The sequence below is a fragment of the Micropterus salmoides genome, unplaced genomic scaffold (assembly GCF_014851395.1).
Source record: "Micropterus salmoides isolate LMB-PRFRI ecotype aquatic unplaced genomic scaffold, ASM1485139v1 Ms_hic_scaffold_1, whole genome shotgun sequence".
Taxonomy (NCBI): domain Eukaryota; kingdom Metazoa; phylum Chordata; class Actinopteri; order Centrarchiformes; family Centrarchidae; genus Micropterus; species Micropterus salmoides.
The window spans coordinates 35,758,694-35,780,477 of record NW_024040040.1 but is presented as its reverse complement, the minus strand read 5'-3'; the positions used below and the strand labels follow the sequence as shown (position 1 = coordinate 35,780,477).

At 38.9% G+C, this 21,784-nt stretch overlaps 1 protein-coding gene across 1 annotated transcript in view; it reads left to right on the top strand.

The window, feature by feature from the left end:
* LOC119907855 (vascular cell adhesion protein 1-like) overlaps positions 1-21,784 on the top strand; it is a 28,426-nt gene extending 6,642 nt beyond the window's left edge. Inside the window, exons 4-8 of the mRNA XM_038725539.1 lie at positions 5,466-5,771; positions 5,869-6,138; positions 6,391-6,484; positions 6,607-6,665; positions 21,267-21,784. Coding sequence (XP_038581467.1) covers positions 5,466-5,771; positions 5,869-6,138; positions 6,391-6,484; positions 6,607-6,665; positions 21,267-21,304 — 767 coding nt within the window. The 3' untranslated portion in view covers positions 21,305-21,784. The remainder of the gene's footprint in view (positions 1-5,465; positions 5,772-5,868; positions 6,139-6,390; positions 6,485-6,606; positions 6,666-21,266) is intronic.

Here is a 21,784-nt window from a genome sequence, read left to right as displayed (position 1 = left end):
CGGAGCTTGGTGAGGCGGCATGAGTAACAGGCGAACTGCAGCTAAAAACAATACATCTGTGCTCAGATATGGTCATGTCCACTAATTCCACAGAGGAAATGCTGACACCCAGGGTAAAAACCAAGTCCAGTGTATGACCACGGTTATGTGTTTGCCCTTTGACATGTTGTTTGAAGTTAAAAGAAGTAGTCATATTTAAAAAGTCAGTTGCATTAACATTGGTGGGGTCATCAACATGAATATTAAAATCGCCACAAAGAACAATTCTGTCATGATTTAAAACCAGAGTTGGGGGCGATAAATTATGACAAATATGATAGGTTGCAGGCCACCAACTTTAAAAGAGAGCTTCAAAAGGAGTTAAATTGATCACAGTGTACTTGATGCTTTAAAATTTTTTCTGCCACCACGACCACTGACCCTCGGTTGACTAAAACAAACATATTGAGGTGGACACAGTTCAGCTAGCTGGCTATAGTCATTCATTTGCAACCATGATTAAGTTAAAAACATAAAATCTAGATTTGCAGACAAGATAAAAACATTGAAGATAAAAATCTTACTTGAAAGTGATCTCACATTGAAGAAAGCCATTTTAAATGAGTTTGTTTTGGGTGCTGGAGTTGGTGCAGTTGTCCTAATTCTTATAAGATTACTATGATTGCTGTGTGGGATGTGCACATTTCGGTTTACTGGTCTATGGTGATGATGTCCAGGTGTGCTGCATGAATGATTAGTCATTCACGTAAGTCATATGTGGACCACACCACGTGCTGTATGTGAGCAGCTAACATTTCTGAGCCCCGTTTGTTTGGGTGAAGTCCGTCTGTCTTAATAAGAGACATTTTTTGCCAGAAAATATTAAAGTTTTTGACATAATACACACAACTGTGGGAATGAGACCAGAGATAAAAACAGACTTTCCACACTGCTTTAAAAAGTTAAAAAGACAGTTAAAATCTGATTTTGTCAGCTCAGACTGCTGAAGAGCTGTGTCATTTGTTCCCACATCACTCTTGTGATGAGGACGGGAGCGATGGCATCAGGTCTTGGAGTTTTTTTAAAATATCAGCCGTGGTGGCACCGGGGAAGCAGTGAGTGGTAGCGTTAAAGAAACGGATGTTTCTGGTTATAGAGTCACCAAATATTAGTGTGGTTGGGGAGAAAAGGGGACGAGGAGATGCCGGTTGTGGGGTTACAGAGCAGGACTGAGCAGAATCTGCTTCAACACTGCGTGCGGACTGAGGATGGAGTGTGTGAACTGCCGAGTGTTGTGTTGGAGTAGCAGTAACGGACCTGAGAGAAGGGCTACCCGACGGTGCAGGGTAGAGATGGACTCCGGAGCGTCTGAGCACAGCCTCCTTCAGGATCCTACGTCGGGAAGCGGAGATTTTTGACTGGGATGACTGCCGCCGATCAGGCCCAGCGGCAGACCGGCAGCCGATCACCGTTTGCCGCCAGTGCAGGAGATGTAGCCGGTGGAGGAGATGCAACAGTGTCGGCCGGCACTGTCCGCCGAAAGGGATCCGTATCAGGGAGACTCGAAGCCGCAGGTGCATCCGATGGATGGACCGGAGTGTCGTTAGACAGGGCTGCATAGCGGTTGGAGAGGCAGATGTGCGGAGGAGAGGCAGCCCCGTCTGAGCCTCTCTTGCAGCCACGGACCACCACTTCAGCCCAGGTTGACTGATGCTTCGGAGTCGAGCAGGAGGAAAGCCTTGGAAGGGTAGAGGGGTCCCATAGCACGGTGTCCTGGGTGTTAGCGGTTGCGCTAAGAGAAACAATCTGTTTTTCTGTTATTGAAGCCACATCCATAAAGCCAGTCAGCAGGGAATCTTTCTCTTTGAGTTCCTCTGAAAGTCATCGGATGTCTTCCATAAGGTCAGTAATGTTTTTGTTTGCTTTCTTAAGGAGCGTGCAGTCCTCAGGGGGCAGAGTTATCTCGGCTAGCATAACGTTAGTCGCCGGAGCGTTGTTGTGGTCAGTAGCGTTGATAGCGTTTTTATGGTCATCTAGCTTAAAATCCATGTTGGATGACAACAAATCCTTAACCCACGTAAAACTTCAGTTAAATAAAAAGGATATAAAAAATGTAACGAAAAAGTGTGGATTAAAACTGGATAAGAGTTTAAGACAGAGCTTCCGACAGGTAGCTACAGACGCCAACGCATCTCCCCAGAGCTCCCAACTGTTTTTTCAGAGCAATAAGCATTAATGAACTCAGAAAGATACAATGATGAGATCTCATCTGTTACTTCCATTTATCCTATTGTAATCTCAATTCAGTATCCACTTGTCTTACCAAAGTCTCAAAACCTCTATCTCTCTTCATCTCATCCTTTTCTCCTAAGGGGTTTTAGGAGCAACAATTCAGATTGGAGTGATCTCAAAAAGATACAATGATGAGATCTCATCTGTGACTTCCAAACTCCAAGGAGTCATAGCTGAGTTTTCTTTGAGCTCTTTCTCTGAGCTCATGGTCCAATGTTCAGGAGACTTAAATTAGACTTATTTAAGATCAGTTAGAGATCTCTTGTTTTGATCAGAGTCAGACATAAATGATATTTTATGCGGTTGTTTCTCCTGAGATGAATTTCAGAAATGGGAGAAAAGGCCTTTGGTCTCACCTTGGTATTGAAAGCCGCTCATTTGTGACTAGGAGAAAACAAGGACAACTATGAGATCTCATCTTGGATTTTGCTTTCCTATGGGAAGGGCTTGATGATAATTTGAAAAGTAATCGAATCCGAAATTCAGAGCTTCTAACTGATGAAATGTTATCATGTTGGTTATTTCGGTTATGTGTGTTCATGTACTTACCTTTATAAATAAACCCAGCTTTAATAGTGGAACATATTTACAGTAAAAACCTTGTCAGTGAACTATGAGGGCAAAAAAACAACAACAAAAATCAAAATAATTGTTCATTAATCGTGATCTAGGCAAAATGTTCAATTAGGCTTAATTTTAGGTTAAATCATCAAGATAACATTAGCATCTGGTCAGAGTTAGCTGGTGAGATAACAATAAGCCTTTCAGATGTTGACTGTTTTCACCTGACACCATCCTTCCACATGTGTACCTACTGTACATACTGTAATGTCGAAACCAGCTGAGTGGTATGTGCCATGGATATACTAGCTACAAAAACAATGTCACACAGCTTATGTAGCGCTGTATGACAGCGAGTGAGCAAGATTGGGATCATGAGTACAAGACAAGATTATATTGGAATACTATTTTAAAAAAATATTTATTGATGAAATTGATTTTGAGCATCAAACACTTAATTTCCTGCACCAATTTATAGTGGAAATGTCTTTTTATATAAAGGGAAGAAATTCAGGTGACAGGTGACAATATAGAATATAAAAATATAGTAGATAATGCAGTAATCAATAGCCTGTTTTTTTTTTTAGGTTAAGTTACTTTTTTTGGACAACGCAGATGTTTCTTCTATATTTACATTGCATTGCAGCTTTTCTTATTGTGACAGTAAACATTTCCTATAGCATTCATGAAATTAACATTTCTTGTTGCAATTTTTGTTTTTAGAACATTTTTAACAAATACTTCATGGGGACAACATCTGCGATGTAAAAAAGTGGTGGGGACATGTCTCCGGCGTTCCCAGTGTACATAACACCTTTGACCCTACCTCCCTGCTCCCTCCCTACAGGTTGAGCTACTCCATGGTTTCTGCTTCCCCTCCACTCTTGCTCTCTGTGTCCCTCGGCCCTGTAACCGTGACTCTGTACCTCTGCTTCGCTAACACACGCAGTCTCCTCTGCCTGGCAGCGGCCACGGCTTTCCTTTACTCATTCTAGTTCATGTGCTTGCTCTACGTCGGGTACTGCAGCTGATGTTGAAGCTACTGAAGCCCCGAAAGCAAACATATTGATTATCTTATTTGGTGGCCTCCATCTGAAGATGTTTTTTTGCAACACAACCATAGAAACAGACAGGGTAGAGGGGGAAGGGTGGGGGCTAGTAAGAGATGTGATAAGGCCGGCCCAGTGTCAGTATAGAAAATTACCCAATGGGCCACTGTGCTTTATGGCCCCTTTTTAAAAACAGTTAAATAAACAAATAATTTATGTTAAAGCAACCCCAAAAATTCGTCGGAACCTTTGCTATGATTACAAGCAACAGAGAAAACAGGTGTATGCTTCATTTCTAAGTGAGGTTACAGCCCTTTGGCAAAAATTAAGTAAAAAAGTAATTTTTCCATGAAATCACTTATTAATAAACAACATATAACCCCTTTAAGAAATGTTTCCTTATTACGTATTGGAAAGTACGTATTGTATTACATATTATATTTTTTGCTTTACTGTTGTGTGTCTTCTGTTACTACTTCAAATATCATCAGTGGAAGATTAAATCGACATACATTTATAAACATTAGTGTTTTAGTACTCAAGACCGGTCTTAAGACCACTTTCTGATGGTCTCAATCTCATCTTGGACTTGACCACATTTGTTCTCAGTCTTGTCTCAGTCTCGAACATAGAGGACTCTGGATTTTATTTCAGGACAAGTCAAGACCATAACTTTGGGAATATCAATAAATTGCTTTCACATTGTGTGATTTATTTATTAACAACAACTAATTTCAGTTGCTTTCCATGGTTGCTTGCCAGTTATTTGCCAACTAGCCAGGTGCACAAGCTACCTAATTTAGTTATTTTCTCATAATAGTTTTGAATGTTCTACCTCAGGTTTGAGAAGTGATCCACTGTTTTGCGTCACGTATTTGTTCTGACCGTAAAGAATCGTTTAAAACCACAAATATCATCTGCGTTTAAATAACATTTTGGCCATATCGCCCAAATCTAGTGTTAAGTGGATGGTAAACATGGAAAAGGACTGTTGAATAAAGATGCTTAAGTGGGAATGGGAATGTTGATCTTTCAGATAAATTTGAGAAGTACACTGTTAGAAATAGGGCTACAGTAGGAGTCCATTTCTGTCCCCCAAGGTACAATCTACACTAACGTTTTTGAGGGTCAAAAAGGAACATATAAGTTTGTGCCAAGGGTACAACAAGTCATTGACAAGCCATTGTACCCCTACAATTATGTACTTTATTTTCTGAGAGCGCACCTATGATCTCGCTCCACATTTTATTGTGTGTCATTTAATGTGAGGAACTGGTCTTGGTCTTGACTTGGTTTTAGCCCCTAAAAGTCTTGGTCTTGTCTCGGTATCAATAAACTCTGGTCTTGACTTGGTCTGAGTTCAGGTGGTCTTGACAACACTAATAAATATACGCCTCAATTTTAAAAAGGTCCCAGTGTATCATGATGAGTTTTTCCACACACACTGATGAAGCTGACTTAATTTTCAGTTTTACAATAAAATTATGTTGATAACTGGTACAAACTGTACCATCTTAACACCAAAGTGTTTAGTCATTTTGTATTATTTTGGGGGTTTAATCTGTGTTTGATCTGAAACCACAGATTCTCCTCCGAGCCCCAGAATTGAGATCCCAGCTGATCTGAAGGAGAAGCAGTCTGTCACTATAACCTGCTCAGCTTCCACTCCCTGTCCACACTCCCCTCCTAAACTCACCTGGAACCTCCAACAAGACTCTCACAGCAACACAGAGGAAAACACAGATCGAACCCTTACAACTAAAATCCAGGAGACCATCACTCTGTCAGACCAACATGATGGATACAACATCACCTGTTCTGCCAGATATCCTGTGAATAAGGGAAAAGATGTCAAGACAGCAGAGGAGAGAAAGACTCTCAGTGTTTCATGTAAGACAAGCAGAGTTTGTTATTGGATCCTGTCAGCACATGATGATTGATGGGATGTCAGCTGATTTGAATAAAGTGAATCTCACATTTTCCTCAGATGCTCCTAAAGACACCTCAGTGTCCATCAGTCCATCAGGTTTGGTGTCAGCAGGTAGCTGGGTGACCCTGACCTGCTCCAGCAGAGCCAAGCCTCCCGTCAGCCGCTTCACCTGGTTCAAGAGCAGCACAGATGGACCCATGACTGTATCTGAAGGAGAGGTTTACAGCTTCAAGGTGACCAATGTCACTGATGAAGGAGTTTATTACTGTGTGGCCACAAATATTCTTGGTGAACAAACTTCATTACAGATTCGTTTGAATAATGCAGGTAAATACTGAACTGTGCTGGACCTGCTTATTTTAATCTAATCTGCTTTCTTTCCTGTTGTTTTTTTATTTATTTTATTTTCTGCTGTTGTTTTGTTTCATTAACCTGAAAATTACTTTCAGTTCCATTTGTGTGAAATGATGCCATACAAATAATATTAATACATCGGTTTACATTTGAAATCAACAGACGGAAATTAATTTGAAGGTGTTTTAGAGCCATGACATTTCCCATTAAGTTGAAGCTGTCTAGTTACAGATTATCCAGAGTTTGGGATTGATGTCTACATTACAGTGAAGATCCTGGGAATTGTAATGCTCTACAGTACAATCATCATCTTTGAGTGGTGAGACAAACTTTCTGTTATGATCTGTTCATTTGCTGCTAAATACTTGTGTGTTGTGTCATGTTTAAAGTTCATGTTGAAGTTTTATTCATGTTAATTCATTCCATCTCATTTTCTTTCAGGTGGTTTAGATCAAGATGCTGCAACAAACCAGTGAAGGTAAGCTGCTGGACAAGGACAGGTACATTATTCTTTCAACAAGAATCGTCTCAGACGAAAAAAAAGAAGCACTCTTGTTAAGAAAGATCAAATGTTTCTTTGTAGGCATCTTTCAATAATCATACACTCTTGCAACAATAAGCGGCAAAGACTCAATAGTCTACTTTCTAAATTTCAAAGATTTTATTAAAGAGGTGGTATTATGCTTTTTGGCTTTTTCCCTCTCCTTTATTGAGTTATATATCTTTTTTGTGCACATAATAGGTTTGCAAAGTGAAAAAGCCCAAAGTCCAGCCCAAAAGGAGGTCACATCTCCCACAGAAAACACTGCTCTGAACTGCCTGAAAACAGCTCGTTTGTAGTCCAGACGCTTCCCTTTCATCCTTGTGATGACACAGGGAAGAAAGCTAAATGCGCCTCATATAACACTCGCCAAGCGGCTACTCCGACATGCCCTCAAAAACACTGAGCTGCAGCACACACCTCCTCTCCTTTCCAAATATTAGCTACCCTCCAAGCAGTCAATGGACATAAAGTTGTTACTGTGATTTAGAGACAGAGCTCAGTTAAAACTTTATGGATGAAAGATACATTTGTTGCCGATTAATAACTCACCACTCTGAAACTCTTGCTCCAGCCATGCTGGTCGGCAACATGTACAGCTGAAACAAAGCCTTGTTTGCTTCTCACTGACTCACCCTTCTGTTTCTGATTGGCTAGTAGCCCTTAACTAGGAACTGCGCATGTGTAACTCCCTACAAATATAGTTTAGAGACAAGATGTATCACTCCATAGCAAAAACGAAGCCTTCAACACAGGGTGAAAAGAGGAGCTGCAGCAATGTGCACTATGAGAAAAAATATGGTGCTTTTTGAAAATTAAACAATGTAAACCTGTTCTGGTTCAACCCCTAAATAGGATTTTGAACCTGAAAATAAGAATAATACTACCTCTTTAAAGAAACAATAAGTGCAATATATCAAAAATGTGACAAAATCAATATAGTGATTACATATATTAAGGAAAATAATAGAGTGAAAATGAGAAGTGGAGATAAGTTAATATGTTAAAATGATTAAAGGAGTGATTTTTCCTCCTTTGGTCTGACCCCTGGATCTCCCCAGGACTGATCAAAGATAATTAGCCTTGGTCAATGTCGTGGAAATTGTATTTTGCTAGTGAGGGATTAAGCAAATAATTGAGTAACAACCCATCGTTGTCTTTGAATAATTTATTAATAAAAGAGTAAAAACAGAAGTATTAAAACACATATACAGCTGGTCCAGAGACCTGCTGCCTAGGGCTGCTTTGGCCATCTGGCTCCGAACAAAGGGATGCATAATCATTTACACAGTCTAGGTTTCTATGTTTTGGGGAACAGAGGTGAATGAACATTCAAGGTTGAGAGAGGAACAACGAGAGGGAGAAAACACCAAAACAATCTCACAGCTCTGAGCTAAACCCTAGTAAATGTGGACAGACTAACATAAGGAGTATAGAAGAGGGAAATACATATCTATAAGACATAACAATAATAGTAATAATAAAAGTAATAATAATAATAATAGTAAAATAACAGACATAATAGATTAAATGCAAGAGGACACAATTTTCTGCCATAACAGTTGTGAATTTTAGGAGTGTATATATAAAGTATGTAGTTAATATTCCAAATCTTGGAGAGATAACTGACGACTTTTTCGCTCCGCCGTCAGGAATAATGTATGAAAAGTCAACACTCTTTAGCTAATATGGCCTGGTGAAAACAGAAAGTTCCACATAGACACAAACACATTTGGTAACTACATCACTTATTGAAAGTTAGGTCCTTTCTTCTAATTCCTTATAAGGACAAAAAACAAATCATTCTCTTTGTGAGATTTTATTTCTCAGTTCCCTGAAGTGTTTTGGGGGCTTTTATTTTCCTGTAGCAGCTACGTACAATGCCACAGGAAAATAAGCTGTGTTATCTCCACAGAGAAAGGAATAAAGAAAAACATTCACAGTCATACACATACACATTTCAATGTTAACCACATGGTACCAGCTACCTATTTCCAGGAAAAACCTAAAATAACATACCCAAAATAAATCAGTAAAATCTCCTCAACCATTAGGCCTAGATACATAATTCAGGTCAGAAGCTAAGGAATATAAATCCTTTGTACATTAACATATTTATTTTACCATTACAGACTACATGGAGATGCAATACAGAAAAAATAGGAGATTTTCAACCTTGCCTGGTAAAAAAACTATATTTTAATGCAATAAACCATCATAAGGTAGATTATAATTTTTAATATCTTCTAATACACCTGGAATACAACTGTAACTGTAAATTTGATGAAATTGAAGAAACTGATATACAACAGTTATTACACAATCTTTCAAAAATATACCAGTCGAATGTCCATGTTTTGGGCATATTTACTGTTTCTATGTTCACTTTTATTGGGAGTTATCTTCAAAACATGTTTTCTCTCCATACAACCACGTTCCAAATAACAAAATAAAAGCTTCTAAAACATTGAAATATTGATTAAAAACAGTAGTAGTAAATAAAGGGCAGCTTTGCGCGCTCCCGAGAAATTCATGATATTATCTATATACAAATAAATTAATTAAAGTTTAGCGTATCATAATCCTTACGCCTTATAGACTTGAAAGCAGATAGTGCAGAGAGTATTGCTTTCTTGCTGGTGAGTTGTTATTTGTGTGAGAATTGAAGTGTTTTCTGGGGTTTATCTTTCGACATCGCCCACCTTCGGCCACAGTGGCACAATCACATGTCTAGCTCAACAAAACACCTTATGCAACCCATTATAAGTTTCAGAGTTTGACTACTGTTATTTTCTGGGGTTTTTCATTTAACATCGCCTGTCATAGCAGGTTATACTACTGCCCCAATTGGTCTGAGCCAACATAACATCTCTCATCAAATGTGAGACCTTGTCCACAGCACTTTCTTGCTTGCAATGTAACGATTATGCTTTAACAGACCAGCTTAACAATCAGCCGTTAAAGAGTTGTATACAGTAACTTGTCAGTGCTTTGTCCGGTCACCATCCCCATCAAATGAAACAGTCCCTTCATTCATGGTTTCAATAGTAAACTGTCATAGGAATGATAATTACCAACAAAAAACATTATATTATAACCAGAAACATTTAAGAAAACATAAATTACAAAGCATCTTCTGTATTTCATACAAATAGGAGTTTTTTTCAGTAATTTTTAACAAAGCTCCTGTAGTCGAAATGCATCACGGGATGTCTGAGGGACGGCCTTTAAAGCTGATAGGCTGTACTACATTGCGTTACTACATTACATGCAGTAACTTCTAGTTGCAAGATTGTGATGTAGAGGAGGGAGGGTCTACTGAGATTCAGTGTGGATTTATGTACGCTTTCTCTTAACTGTGACTAAACTGTCTTATAGCGGACAATTAAACTTTCTCAGCAACAAAATGAGTAACAAAAGTTTCAAATGCATGTGTGGTTATCTTTCGTTCTTGATTTAAACTCTCAGTAACAAATGTTTCAAATGCATGCGTGGTTATTTTTCCTTCTTGATTTAAACTCTCAGTAACAATAGTTTCAAATGCATGCATGTTTTTTTTCTATAAATGGTTAGTAGAATTAATATTAATACGTACTGAGTGCGGGGAGAAAAGGAGTCAAACTCTGACAGAGGAGCTACAAAACCAGATTTAACTCAGCATGAGAACACAAAACAGATGTCTCTCACAAGATGTTTACAAATGCGTGCGCAAGTGTTTATTTATCGTTCTTGTTTTAAAACTCTCAGTAACAAATATTTCAAATGCATGCACTCTTGCACCACAGGAAAAGAGGCTCTGTGGCTCCCCTCCCTTTATAACCGATCTCCAAGAACGGGGCATTCCTCCTGCGTAGTGACGTCACTGACCGAAGGGGGACACTCATACACACTCACACACACACAAAAAGAGAGTAAACCAAATGCATTACATCTGTGTTTAAACATGTATTTAGGTTACACAAACAATCCACTCACTTAACAACGATGGCGATGAGTTAAAAGAAATAGCCTGTGACTTATTGTAAACGACATTGAAATAGTTAGTATTTAGTGATGTGATGGATTTATGCGTGAGAACGCAAAACAGATGGCTCACAAGATGTTTACAAGTGCGTGTGCAAGTGTTTATTGTTCGCATTCCTCCTGCGTAGTGACTTCACTGACCGAATGGGGACAAACATACGCAAGATGGGATGACCCGGTTGAAAAGAGAGTAAACCAAATGCATTCCACCTGTGTTTAAGCATGTATTTAGGTTGAGCAAAACAGTCCACTCACAACGATGGCGATGAGTTAAAAGAAATAGCTTGTGACTTGTTGTAAACAACATTGAAATAGTGTTATTTTCCATGACAAACAGCGCATCACATACATACCATTTTCCGGTTTTATACTGCATCACAGAATGTGGGATATTATGGGATTTAAGCTGAGATAGATATCACCCTATCTACTATCCTAACAATAGGAGACAATTTAAGTATCTGAGAAATAAAAAGGCTTTCGAACTAAAAAATAAAACATTAGCCGCAAGACTTCAGGTTGTGTACACGATAGGCAGAGTTTTTCCTGATCTGAGAACTTTACCATACCATGGCTGTTAGGGAGACTGATGGTTTTGATTTTAGGCTACAATATCCTTTTAGTCTAATTGTGTCAGGTCCTTATAACAATGGTAAAACATATTTTGTGAAAATGTTTATTGAAAATCCCAATAAGCTCATTTCAGAACAGATTGAAAATGTTGTAAATATTTTTTCGTGTTCAGACTCAGAACTGACATTCTTTCAGACCTGCCTGTTGTGTATGTGCCTAAGAGAAAGTAAATAAACATGTCTGATCGCATTAAAAGAAACCTGTCTTTACTGCATACTATGCATGGAGCATCTCCATCTCAGAGAGTGAATATTATTAAATCTGCATCACCAGACCTCTTGGTAGCGTTATGCGAAATAGCTTACAATATTTTAAATGGTAAAATTCCTTTAAATAAGACACAGTATCAAAAATTAAAAAAGAAGAAGGCGGGGATTAGACTGCTCGCCAATAAAAAGGTTTGCGCTTCAAAGAAAAAGAAGACGTTGCTTAAACAGTCTGGCGGTTTTCTTCTCCCCTCCTGAGTAACGCTGTGCCTTTTATAACGAGTCTTATTGGTTCAAGACAAACTTAGATGACTATGGAGCATGCACAAAAAATGTTTCTCGTACCTAAAAAACAGCTTGATGTTTTAAGAAGACCTCCGGCACACAAGTCTATTTGAGAAACTGTTGAACATGACCTGGATCGTACTATAAAAGACATTCTGGATCAAAAGACTGAAGATCTTCATGAAAAAGCAAAAACATATTCCATCCCATTGCAGAGATTTCTCACTATGGTAAAACAAGGAGAAAAAGACCAGAACACACATTAACTTTGTCAATGCCGTCAACAGGTCAAAAGAAAAATTGACGAGATTAAGAGAAAGACTTTTGGAAAATCTTCTCCTCTTATTACTGGATCATCATCTACACCTCTTATTACCAGAGGACATCGATTAGTAAACAATGAAACAAGTCCATTTATATCTCCTAAAATGCGATTGAGTGATTGGATAACATTTTAATTGTATATCGTTATCGGTTTTAAATAAATACATAGAGACATAACTTTATCATTTCAAAGTGTTTTTATTTATATCACCATAATAATAATAACAAAAAACATTGTTGTACACATTTCAAATCATTTTGATGATGAATGGCACACAACTTTAATATTATTATACACATTTAAAAGAATCTGATACTTGGACACACTGGTTACATTCTGCATAATTATTTTGACCACATACAACCGAGGGTCGTATTTTTTTCACAAATTTGCACACCCTAAAATCATTGCATGACCGTATTACTATATTTAGTCACTCACAATGCTGACCGCACACTACAGAACCAACATCTTGCACTTGTCTAACAGAATGTTGCATGGACTTACAATTACTGTTGAGAAAGACAGAAAAGGATTCAGGAAAATGTGAGTATACCGGAGAGTTCCCAAAACTGTCAAAGAATGATCCCACACCCTGCTTGTCAATATAGATAGCGACCCAGTGTTGTATCTGTATCTTAATAACTGTTTTAGGAAGCTGGTCACTAGCAAATACTCCAAGAAAGACGCCTTGCTTCACTACCTTATCAAGTACTTTTGACAGTTCTATCGTATTCACACACGTTTGTCAAAGTTAGAAAAAGTCAATGAGAACCTGTCTTCTTGATGTCCAACGAAGGTTAAAATGAAGGGCAACTGGACTTGGTTGAAGCTACTGGAAGACGTTTCGTCCCTTATCCAAAGGACTTCTTCGATAAGGGACGAAACATCTTCCAGTAGCTTCAACCAAGTCCAGTTGCCCTTCATTTTAACCTTCGTTGGATAACTATGACCTGGATGACTGAGAATCTTCATAGATGTCTTCTTGATGATATCTCACTTATAGAATCATATGTGGCGTAAATAACTGCATTTATTGTGCGTTGAAGCGGATTTCTAAAACGAGCCTCTAATCTAACGCTACAGTTTTTAATGAGTGACATATGGTCTCCGCATCCTTCATCAGGGCTCAGGTTAAAACAGAACAGACTATATCCATTACAAAACTCGTCGCGGGTTATGGCCATAGCATTGTTTTTAAGATACGTTCCAGTTCCAGGGTTTTGAAGGATATTGTTGGCCGTCAACATATAAACATAAAAACTCTATATCATAATGGTTAAATGTAAATGGATTACGCACATAACTACCTGTAAATGCCTCATGATCTACAAATCCTACTACAATAAATTTAGGTATTTGTCCCAAGAATACATTTTCTTGATTACAAACAGTAGTGCCCATTGGTACGCTAAAATTTTTAAGACAGACTCTGTCTATGGGATATTTAACGTTGCCAAGCATTAATGCCTTAGTGTGTGCTAGCTTAACAGCTGGAGATACGGTGACTTTCTTTACAAACAGGCTTGCTGACATAATGTTAACCCGAAAGTCATCTACAGTGTTGCGCATTAAACAAAATTCATTTTTACATCTTATGAATTTTATCTTGAGGTCTACGTGCGTTATGAGTCGCTCCCCCAACGATATCGTCGACCTGTGAAAATATTGTACATCCAGGGTAGTTGATAAAGCCCACTTCGTCTGCTTGATCCAGGTTTCCGCCATTAGCTTTGGTGATTTTTACGCACATGTACAGAAACATATTGTTTAGATCCAGGTAGTCCTCTGTACTAGCTGGAATGAAAAATTCAAGGGGTGCAGAGTCTGATATTGCTGCTAGAGGAGGGAATTCGACATAGATGCATTTCTCAATACTTGTTTGTGTTAACGGCACCATAAACAGGTCTAGCTCCGACTTGACGCACTCTTGTGACAGGCTATGTACCAACGACATTCTTGTTAGAAAATATCTCTTGACTTCTGACGTTTTGTCGACTTGCTTCTCCTTGCTTGCTTATTTTTTCTAGTCTTAGTATGGGCCTTCTTATTTGTTGTTCGGCTACGCCTCTTGGGTGGGGAACTCCCTCGTTTCCCAGGAGGTCGTTTTATTGGTCGGGGGGCCACGGCTTCTATACCTGACCCCTCTTGACGTCTGTTCATGACGTTATTAATAACATCCGTAGCTATGTTTTTAGCAGCTGTCTTTAAATGAGGGGCAACAAATGTTGATCCTTTCTTGAATAAGGGGAATGCTAATCTAAACAAACCCCTAAAGATACCCCCTAACCCTGCACCATACTGAGCACCGAGCCCGATGTATCCTGGTAAATCACCTCCCACTTGGGCTGTATAATATGCAATGTACTTGTCCATATTGTGAGCATATGGATGGTACATGTTTGCTCCTTCTCTAATACTGATATTTTACGGGTCGAAAGTGTAGCTTTAATATCACTTTGCCGTACGTAAAAAGGATATGTTGATTCTGATCTGTCTTGAGAGAAATCTCAATACTATCAATATGTGTTTTGCAGAGCCTCAGGTAGTGGGGTCTGTCATAAGTATTTGTGATCATACGGTTGTTCGGCTAATATATGTACTATTCTTAAAAGAGGGATGTAACTATCCTCTACTGTTTGATGATCAACAATATCGGTATAAACAAATATATTATACATCCCTACGTTAACATCAGCAGGATGTGGCGCAAAAAATGGCATCTGTGTCAACACTGTGTTAGTTCGTGGCTGAGATCTAAACATTGCAATTCCCTCGTGAGTTTTAAAAGCCGCTTCGGGGATTAATAACAACATTTGTGCAAGTTTTCCTTGAAACGTTAATGCTTACTCTGTTGGTAATGTTGTTGTAATCAAGCTCAATGTGACCCATGTCGTTTTCAGATAAACAACTGTCTAGTTCAGCTATCATCTGTGACATTGTTGTATAGAACCCCTGTGTCGCTGATAGAACTATCCCTTTGTTGGATTTTTTATCAAACACAACAAATTTTGAGTCTTCTGATGAAAACAATTTCCATGTTTTTGGATATTGTATTTCTTTCAAACCCACCTCGTATGCTGATTTAAAGTGTAAAGGCTTGGATAGTTTCGTTCTAAAGTTTGCTATTGTATTGCTCGGGTAAAATAATGCAGACGAGTTGCTGGGCAGGGTGACAACAAAATCCTCTGTATCCATTTATACGTGTGTTTGTAATCTGCTAAGGTAGCTGAATGACCTGTTTTTCCAAAATCCACGAGTTAAATTTATCTGGCCATCCGACCCATTTGACTAACACCATGTCCCGGCCTTGTCTTTTCTTTCTAGATAAAATCTTTTCTATTTTAAATGTTTTGTTTTTATCTATAATAACTTTTTTTACATCTCTTGCTCATAAAATGTCCCCTGTAATATTTCGCCGTCATAGTCTTTTAACCTGTAAACAGGAGGGTCCCTTGACACGTATTCCTTTACAGTGAAATATTCAGTATAATTTTGCTCATATCCTTTTTTAAAAGGGCCACGTAGTTTTGAAATTCTTACAATATCGCCCACCTCATATTTAAAATGAATTACTCTTTTATCTTTTGTTTTATACAAGTTGTTAAATACAATATCTTCATATTTTTTGTTACATCAATCGGTTTCATTTTAATACTACGACGATAACTATGATTGTAGGAGGTGACTAAATCCTGCAATATATCTACGTATCGTTTAGAATTATTGGCTGTTAAATAACGCCACATTTTAGATTTCAGAGTCCTGTTAAAGCGCTCTACTACAGATGCCTTAGTCTCATTTGATGTAGTAAAGTGTACGATACAATTAATTTTCATTAACGCCTCAAAATCTTTGTTTAGGAACTCTTTTCCCTCGTCTGTTTGAATTTTAAGCAGTATTCTATCTTCAGCTAAGATATCTTTAAAGGACATTGTGACGCATTTACCTTACTCTTATTTTTTAAACAACGCACCCATACGTATTTTGAAAACAAATCTATACACGTTAATAAATAGCGTACCCCATTGTTTTCAGTAGAATAAGCGGACATGTCAACTAGATCTAGCTGGAATTGCCAATTTATTGAATTCACTAAAACCTTGTTTCTCTTAAAATGCACCGGAGCCGTCTTGTGTAGAGTATAGGCATCTTGCTTCATGAGCCAGTTTTCTACGTCTGAATCTGCGTACCAAACTCCAGTAGTGTCAAATAGGGCCTTTTTAAGTTTTGCTTGCCTCCGTAACCCCCTGCATTTTCTGTCGCATAGTATACAGTATATTCCTCATCACCTCCTCCATGATCTTTGTTACCAAGATTGACGCTTCAACGTCTGTGTTTTATTTCCAACAACATATGCAACATATCCGTCAGCAATGAATACAAGTATACACTTTTCAAAAATCAGTACAAGCACCTATGTTTTTACAAACCAAAGATTCAGTTAAGCAATACATCACATCAGCAACATCGACAAGTTGTTTTCTGGTTAGCATTAAAACACACAAATCAATGCTAAAAGTACAAAAACAAAACACATGACCTGTATGAAAATCATTATTGTTCATAGGAAAAACATTTGCTATATCGAGTAGAGTAGATTTCACATCTGCATATTTATCCGCTGTCATTTGCACCGTGGTACGCCATCCAGAGGTCATTCGTCTAACACATTCTGTCTGTTTGTCAAATCTAGAACAACATAGTGTCCTATCTGTGTCACATATCGCATTGTTAGCAGCTTCACACAACAGTGTTCTCATCTTATACACGATGTATCTCTTTTTGACATGGTTTAGTAGACTAGACACATTCCCCATTGTTTTTTAGTGTTGTTCCCCCTTCCAGATGTCCAGAGATTCCTTAACTACTGTGTTCACACTGTCCTCCACTCTAACTACCCGTTTAAGCGAAGCAATGAGAAAAGGGTTCATCAGCCAAATCTGTAGAGCAGCTGCTGCAATGTCTCGAATACTGCATTCACATATTGGCACCAACCCAAGACCACGTAGGATGTACTTTTGAGCATCAGCGAAATTTTTGTTAAAAAGTTTCTACGTAATTTCTCTCTTATGTCCTTTAATATAAAAGAAGGGTAGCGTGTCAATGCATGTGAGAGGTTGTTTTCTGCACCATTCATCTGTATATGCACAATACACACATGTTTGTAAAGCTTTTTGCTGCAGTATACGTAGTAAGCTACGGTTACCTGTATAATACCGCTAGCAGTAGTGTTAGGAGATGTGTCCTTGTCGCAACAATCCAGAGTGTCCAAACAGGCACCCTTAAAATGCTTGGCCCTGCTCTTGTCCTCTTCTGCTTTTTCTTCAGGAACGAGAAATGTTAAATTTCTTTTCCCCAGTTCTTTGCCATAGTCACCCACCCATGAGTTATCATCATCCTGGAGTAATGGAAAATATTTAGGGCTGCTCGATAGATCCTCACCCGCTGCACATGTCCTCGTACCTGCACAAAACATTTTAGAACAATGTCACCGTCAGCCCCGTCGTGGAGGTCTTTGAGGTTGTCTGTGGTGTTGTTTGTTGTTCATCTTGCTTGTCCTGAGGACCAAAAAGTTTTCTTTTGATCCCTAACATAAAGTTTATACCATCTGAATAATTTATCAATGTGTGAGAAGATTTCAAGGGTTCTATTTCATTCACGATCTAAAAAAGGATTCTGGGTCGTAGACTTCAAGGTCTCTCCAGGCACAGACCCGCACCATTGTGTGGTATTGACTCCTTTTGAAGCACTCATATCTTTACAGACTTTGTTTCTGAAGTAATTCCAGTCTTTGGCTGAAAAACTAATGTGCGGTGTTCTTTCATAAAGAAAAATTTCATCAAGCTCTCTTGTATAAAGATGAACTGTTCCATGCTCAAACAAGAATACTGACATTGTAAAATCTTCCACCGCCCATTCAAACGAGACGCCCAAGCCTTTCGGTCCAGAAAATCAGCCAATGTTGTTGGGGGAGTCTTCTTTCTGGGAGCCATACACAACAGGATCTATAATTATACGTCATTTTGGAGTCATTACTCTTAATTGATTACCTGCGACGTCCATGATTGTGATGCTGCAAAGATGGCGCTGTTGTTCTGCACGAACATAGCTCTTTCCGATACAGATTTACCCAAAAAATCGTTCAGTCACACTGCTCCACGCTCTTGGTCAGATGTAAGTCAAAAAACTAGCCCGCTATATATATACAACCGATTGCTAAAGTCACTCCCAAACATTCGCTTTTAGAGGATATCACTGGACATCCCATATACACAAACCCCCCTTTTCACACCCGTCTTCCCCTTTTGGTGATCGACCCCCACCACCGCTAATAGAGAATGGCCAGACATGCCCTAATACACACACCCATTTTCACACACCCCATGTCTTTATTGTTCAACCTTGCTATGACCCCAATCTTTTTTTTTCTTTTTTTTTATTAATACATTTATTTTTTAATTAAATTACATTTTTTAAATAAATTTTTAAAAATAATTTTTAATAAATTTTTTGATTAATCCAAATTTATTCACGTGCACAACTGTTGTTTGCTGGCCTTTATTTACTACCAACAGTCAATGTTCCTATGACCAAAAGCACTCCCATGGTTTACAGGCCACAGCTTGAGAACAAAAGATCCTACAGGGCTGTAGATTGATATCCTGCATGTCTGTAGCTCCTATGGGTCGCCAGCAGAGGTAGATAAAGACTGCCTCCGCCAAAGCAAACTCTTCTCTACTTCAATCTGATGACGAAAGGAAACTTATTAGCTCAGCCGACCTCACCAAGATGGCGGTCCACCAGACGGTCTCTGTTGACACAAAAAACTGCTGTCATAGAGCCCTGCGTGGGCCTCAAATCTAGGCCCTAGCCCTCCTAACCATTACACAGCTTACTGTTGCAGCCAATAAAACTGTTCTGTTATGTTTTTAATGGAATTAAATGTTTTAAATTAAAGTGTACATTTAAACTGGACCCAAAAGCACAACACAGCCAGATAACCGTTTATTGTAGAAAATAAACAAATTCAGTTCACAAGGGGCGAGGGAGATGATCCAGGTCCAGACAGGGAAAACAGAGCGATGTGGTTTGGCTGAAGCAGTGATTGGGGAGCAGGTGGGCAAGGAGGCAGGCTGGTCCAGGTAGTCTCTGAGACGAGGGAGAATACACAAAGGTTAGTTGACACAAGGAAAAGTCACAAAACACAAGTTAACAAGCCAAGGTGTGTACTACTGGAGATACACAGATGATCTGGCAAATACTAGCATGCTGAACTGGATTGATTTGAGGCGGTTGATTAGAAATGAGATGCAGGTGTGTAGAGACCCAGAGTGCAGGAGCCAGGGAAGAAAGCCATGCCCACCTGCAAACCAAGCAGACTCACAGGCAAAAACAGACAGAGAGGCACAATAGGGTGGAAGAAACAGCAGAGAACAAAAGGTAAAGGACTTGCCTACAATATAATCCATAGATATAAAACACTTCAAACATATTACATTGTCAGTTTAAGTGTTTATTATAGCTAGTAAGAAGGCATTTTTGACAGGCGGAGGCAGGCTGCTCTTATATTTGCCATATTTTTGCAGCCTACAATCTAAACAAATAGGCTAATAATAAAACAAGTACATGCAGGTCACTTTGCAGTCCATGCACCCGACATGCTGGTTTATGGACTGCATAAATTACACAGCTGCTGGTTTTGGCCAGATGGGCGCACACACTATTTTCCATCAGAGCGGAGCACATTCCTGGCATACAAAACAGAGGGGTGGCCATCATGTCAAGGGGGTTGATTCCCCATTGCTAGACCGTGTGTAGCAGGTCTGTTGACGATCTGGGTCTCCCAAGCCGGAGGGGTGATCAGGTGCTATCTGAAGAGGGGCAGTACTTAGAAGACAGGTCTCTAGCAGGATGTGGTATGCACCATCAAGTGAGCGAGCGCTGCGTCCACTCGGCTTTCGTATACCCCAAATTGGACTGCGTTCCAGGTCTGGACACTGTGGCCTGCCTCCTGCCCTGTGTGCTTTTGTTCCTCCATCTTCTAATGCACAGAGAGTTGTTTTTCAATATGTTAAAACCTATGCTGCTGCCATTTCCTCCTGCCACTAAGGTTTCAGTGACAGGACAGTGTTAGCTCAACTGTTGTTGAAGCGTTTCCTGGAGGGCGTGCGCATGGCCTCCTTACAGGTCAGAGGAGGAAGCTGCGTTTCATCTCCTCTGTCCGGTGCACCCACTGTTTTTTGACTTTTAGTTTTAATTCTGACCCAATAATCCCTCCATAGTCCCTGTGCTCTTTTGTCCACTTTTATCTGTCTCCCGGGTCACGACTTACTCTGTAGTGAGTGTTCGTGTAGTGCGCATCCCCCTTGTTGGATAGCGCGGGGGTGCTTGTGTTAACCCTACACTGTCTACAGCGGTTACAGTGCATTTAACCAAATGTATTAAAATGTATCAAAACATAAATTTAAGTTCGGACCTTGGTGCAGATTTTCAGTTGTCAAAGCGCCCTTATACACAGGGTGAGGCTGTGGTTGTGGCCCATCCCAATGGTGGATGATGACAAAGCTCTTCAGTGCTGCACATGTGCGTGAGGCATAAACCCACTAGCGATAGCCTTAGACTTTTATACTCATAGAATCTGGAACGTTCATTCAGTCACATTGACCCAGGCTTTTCCCCTATGTGTTTTTTACTGTGGTCTGTTCTTTTGCCAAACAGCTGCATTCTGCCAGTTTTCTCAGTCAACTGAACAATTGTGCTTTTAGTTTTACAGTTACAAACAGCTGAAATGTTTACTCTAAGGTTAAATCAATGTCACTTTCCAATACAGTTAACTTTCCAGATATCAAAAGATATTTTCTCACATAACTTTAATCATTTAAATTATGGAATCAAAACTTATTTATTGTTTATTGGTTGTTTAGACATACAAGAGTGCAAATGGCCACCACAGCATAAACAGTAGCTAACCTCATTTTATATCACCAAGACAAGCTCAAGGTGCTGCTGACATTTGTCTTTCAGCTGCATTAAACTCACTGCAGAGCACTAACACCTCTCTCTTTGTGCTGTTTAATTTCTACAGGACGCAGTAGAACCAGACTATGTAAACAGAGTGATTGAGATTCAAGCATCATGAAGGAGAAGAGGGAGATGTCATGTTCTCCATAAATGCAAAATGTCTCTTTCTTAATCGTCTAATTCTTAAATAATGGATGGATGAGTGTAAACATGACTGAGTTTTTAAATTTATAATAAAAAAACAATATACTGTATAGTCATCATTTATCATTTTTATTGTATTGTTTTTATTTGTATTTAGTGCTTCATGTGAGCTTTATCTTTAGTATCTTTTATGTATTCATTTATTGTTTTACTGTACAGCACGTTGTGTCCACTTGGATTGTAAAGTGCTCTATAAATAAATTTTGATTGATTGATCATTAGTTTGTATAAGATTCTTCTGGTAATTATTGTAATTTGACTGAACTGTGTTTTCTTTGTCTTTAGAAATATAAAGAGAAATAAAGTATTTCAATGTGTTTAAGGCTTCAAAGTCTGTTTTCCATTATGTAATAAAAAAATAGTGTTTTTGTGAAGCAG